The 6,929-nt window shown below is 48.8% G+C and overlaps 1 protein-coding gene across 1 annotated transcript in view; it reads left to right on the top strand.

The window, feature by feature from the left end:
* The first annotated feature begins 1,037 nt into the window (after positions 1 to 1,037).
* Positions 1,038 to 6,929, top strand: part of slc5a6a (solute carrier family 5 member 6a) — an 11,247-nt gene continuing 5,355 nt past the window's right edge. The window contains exons 1-9 of the mRNA XM_080530551.1: positions 1,038 to 1,450; positions 2,118 to 2,183; positions 2,547 to 2,598; positions 2,787 to 2,854; positions 4,031 to 4,185; positions 4,585 to 4,725; positions 5,019 to 5,148; positions 5,945 to 6,033; positions 6,450 to 6,562. Of these exons, the coding sequence (XP_080386677.1) occupies positions 1,103 to 1,450; positions 2,118 to 2,183; positions 2,547 to 2,598; positions 2,787 to 2,854; positions 4,031 to 4,185; positions 4,585 to 4,725; positions 5,019 to 5,148; positions 5,945 to 6,033; positions 6,450 to 6,562 (1,162 nt within the window). The 5' untranslated portion in view covers positions 1,038 to 1,102. The remainder of the gene's footprint in view (positions 1,451 to 2,117; positions 2,184 to 2,546; positions 2,599 to 2,786; positions 2,855 to 4,030; positions 4,186 to 4,584; positions 4,726 to 5,018; positions 5,149 to 5,944; positions 6,034 to 6,449; positions 6,563 to 6,929) is intronic.

Here is a 6,929-nt window from a genome sequence, read left to right as displayed (position 1 = left end):
TTGTATTGCAGGACACAGTGTTGAGGAGGCAGGTCAGGCCTGGCTGGTAAGATCTAGATTACCGTAGATCAAACTTTATTGTCCACCCAGGGATGGACATTTGTGCATCAGCAGTCTCATATAAAACAGCCTCATAAAACATGACACGGTTATCCTATCAGCCACCGGACACAACACATTACACATTCAACAGACTAAATCCTGTCCTGCCCAACCACTGCTTCTTGTGCACAATACACACACAGCCTGAGCCTGTGCGTGTGCGTGTGCGCGCTAATGCTCATTTGATTAGCACTTTTAATCAGACCGACAGACTCTCCAGCTGTGTCGTCATAGGAGACAGACCTGGGAGGTATTCCATCAACGTCGCTAAAGTCTCTCTCTCTTATCATAAAAAAGTCTTTTTTTTTTTTTTTTTGCGATGTTGATGGAATAACCCCCTGGAGTGTATTTATGATGTTGTGTTTTAGACTTGTTATTTAACCTCTGCACACTGAGCCACCGTGCCTACGGAGACCTTGGAGATGAGACCTTGTGGAGGATCGATAGCTTCTTGATTGGACTGCAGGGAGCTGGGTTAAGAATCAATGGTGTGACGGGGGGGTTTGGTTCCCACTGATAGATCGTGTGTGTGTGTGTGTGTGTGTGTGTGTGTGTGTGTGTGTGTGTGTATTCACTCACTGTCTTGTGCTCGAGAGAGCTACGGTAAGAGAGACAGTCAGAAGTTGAACACTTTCTCTCTCTCTCTTCCTTCCTCCTTCTCACTCTCTCTCCCCCTCTCTCTCCTTCCGTCTCTCCCTCCCCCCCTTCTCTCCCTCCCTCTCACTCTCTCCCCCACCCTCCTTCCTTCGTTCCTACCCTCTTTCTCCCACTCCCTCCCCCTCTCCCCCTTTCTCCCTCCCTCCCTCCCAGAAACAACATCTCCTCCCTCCTCCTGGCTGTTTTCAGGCGTCCCCATGGCTGAACGTCTCCTCACGCCGTCCTGATCAGCCCCCCCCTCCCAGGGGTTCCCCCCCCCCCCACGTACGGCCGCCCCCCCCTCCTCCTCCTCCTCCCTCTCCTTACTCCTCCCCTCCGACTCCCACACACCCCCAGCGTCATCATGGGGGACGTAGTCCAGATGCACTTCACCACGCCGGACTACGTGATCTTCGCCGCCCTGCTGCTGGCGTCGACGGGCATCGGGCTGTTCTACGCCTTCTCCGGCGGGCGGCAGCGCACCACGCAGGAGTTCCTGCTGGCCGACCGCTCCATGCGGTGCCTGCCCGTGTCGCTGTCGCTCCTGGCCACCTTCCAGTCGGCCGTGGCCATCCTGGGGGCGCCGTCGGAGATCTACACCCACGGGACGCAGTACTGGTTCCTGGGCTGCTCCTACTTCCTGGGTCTGCTCATCCCCGCCCACGTCTTCATCCCCATGTTCTACAGGCTCCGCCTCTCCAGCGCCTACGAGGTGAGGCGGTTGACTCTCTCTGTATCTCTCTCTCTCTCTCTCTCTCTGTGCCTCTCTGTATCTCTCTCTCTCTCTCTGTGCCTCTCTGTCTCTCTCTCTCTCTCTCTCTCTCTCTGTGCCTCTCTGTCTCTCTCTCTCTCTCTCTCTCTCTCTGTGCCTCTCTGTCTCTCTCTCTCTCCGTGCCTCTCTGTCTCTCTTCCTCTGTCTCTGTGTCTCTCTCTCTCTCAATCTGTTTTGTGTATGTTTTATTTATTTTAGCTTCATATACACAGGGAAAACCTGACTGAGACCAGAGTCTCCTTTTTCAGCAGGGCCCCTGTTTCCAGAGAACAAAAGAAAGGAAAAAGAAATAAACAAACAAATAAAAGAAACATGCAGTATACAACACACAAACCGCTTTCAAACAATACAATGTCTCAGCGTTGTGTCTGTTCAGATGAGGGTGACCCAGAGTCCCATGTCCCTCAGCATCTCTGTCTCCTGTCAGAGCGACAGGGACGGTCCTGCTGACCATGGACAACTGTGTACACGTAGACACGTTGTTTGTGTCGCTTTGACTCTACACACACCACAGAGAGACGACCAACACTTTGATTCGTGTAACATTCTTGTTTTCTCTCTCCCTTTCCCTCTCTCTTTCTGTGTGTGTCTCTCTCTCTCTCTCTAGTATCTGGAGCTGCGCTTCAACAAGACAGTGCGCATCTGTGGGACTGTGACCTTCATCTTTCAGATGGTGAGAGAGAGAGAGTGTGTGTGTGTGTGTATCACACATTGTTTTAGTTATGTCTACAAGTTCCTGTGGTATTCACACACAGGTCTAATATTGAGTGGGTCTGGAGAACGACACGCTCAGTCCATAGTCCTTTCCTAGTCCATAGTCCTTTCCTAGTCCTTTCCTAGTCCATTGTCCTTTCCTAGTCCATAGTCCTTTCCTAGTCCTTTCCTAGTCCATAGTCCTTTCCTAGTCCATAGTCCTTTTCCTAGTCCATAGTCCTTTCCCTTGTTACTTCTGACTGCTTGATGGAAACAATCCAGTACACCTGTCTCATCAACCCCCTCAACAGCACCAATCTAATAGTGTTCTCTGTCTCCACAGGTGATCTATATGGGTGTGGTCCTGTATGCCCCAGCCCTGGCCCTCAACGCAGGTAAAGAGAAGCAGGGTTACCCCTCTACTTAACAGGAATTCCCAGAGGCCGATATGTGCCATTCAGGACAGCTGCACTGATTTCATTCCATAAAGGCTTGGTAACCTGTGGTTTGTTGGCCTGAATGTTGTGTCGTAAAGGATGTCCCTATGAGTGATCAGTGTGCTGTTTGTAATGTCCACCTGCAGTGACTGGAGTTGACCTCTGGGGGGCAGTGATGGCCATAGGACTGGTGTGCACCCTCTACACTACCCTGGTGAGTGTTTCCTGTTCACTCATCCATCTCTCTCTGAGCAGCAGGGACGACAGTGTTCCACATCACAGTAGCTAGTTAGCAGGAAGAGTGTTCCACATCACAGTAGCTAGTTAGCAGGGACAGTGTTCCACATCACAGTAGCTAGTTAGCAGGAAGAGTGTTCCACATCACAGTAGCTAGTTAGCAGGAAGAGTGTTCCACATCACAGTAGCTAGTTAGCAGGAAGAGTGTTCCACATCACAGTAGCTAGTGAGCAGGAAGAGTGTTCCACATCACAGTAGCTAGTTAGAAGGAAGAGTGTTCCACATCACAGTAGCTAGTTAGCAGGAAGAGTGTTCCACATCACAGTAGCTAGTTAGAAGGAAGAGTGTTCCACATCACAGTAGCTAGTTAGCAGGGACAGTGTTCCACATCACAGTAGCTAGTTAGCAGGAAGAGTGTTCCACATCACAGTAGCTAGTTAGCAGGGACAGTGTTCCACATCACAGTAGCTAGTTAGCAGGAAGAGTGTTCCACATCACAGTAGCTAGTTAGCAGGAAGAGTGTTCCACATCACAGTAGCTAGTTAGCAGGAAGAGTGTTCCACATCACAGTAGCTAGTGAGCAGGAAGAGTGTTCCACATCACAGTAGCTAGTTAGAAGGAAGAGTGTTCCACATCACAGTAGCTAGTTAGCAGGAAGAGTGTTCCACATCACAGTAGCTAGTTAGAAGGAAGAGTGTTCCACATCACAGTAGCTAGTCAGCAGGAAGAGTGTTCCACATCACAGTAGCTAGTTAGCAGGGACAGTGTTCCACATCACAGTAGCTAGTTAGCAGGAAGAGTGTTCCACATCACAGTAGCTAGTCAGCAGGAAGAGTGTTCCACATCACAGTAGCTAGTTAGCAGGGACAGTGTTCCACATCACAGTAGCTAGTTAGCTCATAGGTGCTGCAAATGAGAATAAGCTATCGGTCAACTTACCTGGTAAAATATGATGTTATTTGTCACTTATATTGTATACAGTTGTGAAATGTTTTGTTGTTTTGGGATCTTGCTCCACTCTCAACAACAGCAGTCAGCAGCAACAACAATTCAATAATAAGTCATAAAAAGGGACAATGAAGTGTATCAACAGTGTTTAGATTCTAAAGAGGAACTGTCTAACTGTAGTGTCCTTTGCGACCGTGTCCGTCAGGGGGGTCTGAAGGCTGTGATCTGGACAGACGTGTTCCAGACGGTGGTGATGTTCGCCGGCCAGCTGGCCGTCATCATCGTGGGGACCCACCAGGCGGGGGGGATCGGGGAGGTCTGGAGGAAGGCCGTCAACGGGAGCCGCATCTCTGGACTGGAGTGAGTTGGAGGGGGAGATGGGGGGGGGGGGGGGGTTCTCTGTGTGCGTGCATGTATTTTTGAATTCGAACTCGCAGCTTTTGCCAATTCAGTCACTGTCAGATCAGAGGTTAATGAAAGGAAGAGAGGGAATGTAAAAAGAGAAACGGGGGAATGTATACAAACAGAATATAGTGATTCCTTAGTGAGAAACCACCAGGGGAGGCTGGTGGATGGTAGAAATCAGAGGACGGAGCTCATTGTAATCCATGGGATGGAATGAGGAATGGAATCACAATTACAATGAGCCCCGTCCTCCGGGATTTCTCCCTCCACCAGTCTCCCCTGGTAACCACACGTAATACTCACAGGTCTGTGGCTCTAACTCACCTGCCCTTTAACCTTTGACCCCCTGTGCAGCCTGAACCCTGACCCCCTGGAGCGGCACACGTTCTGGACCCTGGGTGTGGGCGGGGTGTTCCTGATGCTGGCCCTGTACGGGGTCAACCAGGCCCAGGTCCAGAGGTACCTCAGCTCCCGCACGGAGAGGGACGCCATCATGTACGTCAACGACCCTCATAAAGCCTTTTCTGTCATCTTATTTCTCTTTTTATATTTTTTAAAAATTAACTTTTTATATGTATTAAAATGTATATTGTATTTTATACATGTTGTATTTTATTAAAATATAGATATTTTATGATTTTAAATATCTTTTGTGACTGTTGCAAGAATATGCTCTAGTCTAGCACTTAAAGGAAAGTCGTCAGTTTGACAAAACTCTCTCATCCCTACCTCCCTCCCTCTCTCTCTCTTCCTCCATCTCTCTCCCCATCCCTCCCTCCCTCCCCCAGATCATGCTACGTGGTGTTCCCCTGCCAGCAGATAGTTCTGTGTCTGGGCTGTATGATGGGGCTGGTGATGTTCGCCCGCTACGGGGAGGACAGCCCCCTGGATAAGGGCTACGTCAAGACCAACGACCAGGCGAGCAGCACCACTGCCTTACACCACCATTCTACACACTCAGTTAAAGTCCTCCTAGATATACACACTGCCTTACACCAACATCGCACCACCACCACACTCAATTAAAGTCTACTACTGTTAAAGTCCTCCAAGATACTAAACATTTTAAACACTAATTCTAAATGACAGTCTTTTAGTGTAGGATGAGGACTCATCTATGTCCTAGTATTTCAAATCCGGATCAGAATAGTTTTTAGCTATCCAAGATCAGACATGCACTACCGTTTTGCACACCAACTCTAAATTAAAATCCTCTCAGATTGTACACAAGTGCCCTAGTGGCCTAGTAGGGTTGATTTAGGATTTAAGGTGTCTAGAGATCTACATCTAAGAGGACGATGGCCTCACAAAAAGGTTGTTCAACTCTCTGGGCTGGTTAACCGTCATAATCACAGTCTCTAAATAACATTTTCTGTAGAAACACTTCATTGAAGATGCTTTCTAGTCTAGGACTGGGCTTAATCTATGTCCAAGACCAAGTATTCCAAAACATTTAATCTGCATCTGATTATTTCTGAGCTGTCCAGGATCAGATCCAGCTGGTTGGTTTCCCCTGTACTACTCAAAACCTGCCACAGAGATCTGACCCTGGATAGCAAAAAAAAAGAAAGAAATCTGGATCATTCCGATCTCGATTTAAAGCTTTGAAATAGTGGGCCCTGGGAAACCAGCCCAACACCTGTCATCTCTGAGGCCCTAGTCGGCCATGTTGGCTCCATGCGGCTCCGGTCTGAGCTCCAGTTTCCCCCTGCAGATGGTGTTGTACTTTGTGATGGACGTCCTCCGGGACCTGCCGGGTCTCCCCGGCCTGTTTGTGGCCTGTCTGTTCAGCGGAGCTCTCAGGTAAATGCCTGGTAAACCACGCCTGGTAAACCACGCCCCCCCCCCCCCCATATGTGATGCTGCTGATATGAGCTTTAGAGTGAGCCACCATGGGGCTGTTTCTGTGCGCTACATCAGGTTTATGGAGAGTGTTTTTGTTGCTGGTGTTGCGCCCTCTAGAGATGGTGTAGTGGTACTGCTATTATGAACCTCTCAGTCTAGTCATAACAAGACATGACTTTATATGGCCCATAATATGCCTCCAGGGTATCCCCTACACACACACACACACACACACACACACACACACACACACACACACACACACTAAATGATCCCTCATGCACACACTATGTACATACACACACACACACACACACACACACACACACACACACACACACACACACACTAAGTGATCCCTCTTTGTGTTGCAGCACAATCTCCTCAGCGTTCAACTCTCTGGCAACGGTAACCATGGAGGACCTGATCAAGCCTTACTTCCCGGGGATGACGGAGGCTAAAGCTACACTGCTCTGTAAAGGCCTGGGTGAGAGACACACACACACACACACACACACACACACACACACACACACACACACACACACACACACACACACAGCTGCACTTCCCCTCAGTCTCCACATAGTGGCAGTGTTTGGCAATCAGATTGATCAGGAAATACAGGTTATCAAACTTCAAGGGACTGTATTTATGCATCTGCTTTAATTGCATTGAAATTGTAAGTTGATGTTGATTTCCTGATTTAATTTGGTTGTGTGGATCACAACCCTAATGATAAATGAAGGTTATGTTATTATGAACGAGACTGTGGTAGTCCTGACGGTGTGTGTCTGCTCTGCTCAGTGGCTTTGTGGTTAGAGTGTCTGCCATGATAGATAGATAGATGTCCT

Source organism: Nansenia antarctica (genome assembly GCF_963989245.1).
Source record: "Nansenia antarctica genome assembly, chromosome: 1".
NCBI lineage: Eukaryota > Metazoa > Chordata > Actinopteri > Argentiniformes > Microstomatidae > Nansenia > Nansenia antarctica.
Note: the sequence above shows the minus strand (reverse complement) of the source record. Positions and strands in the feature narration are given on the sequence as shown.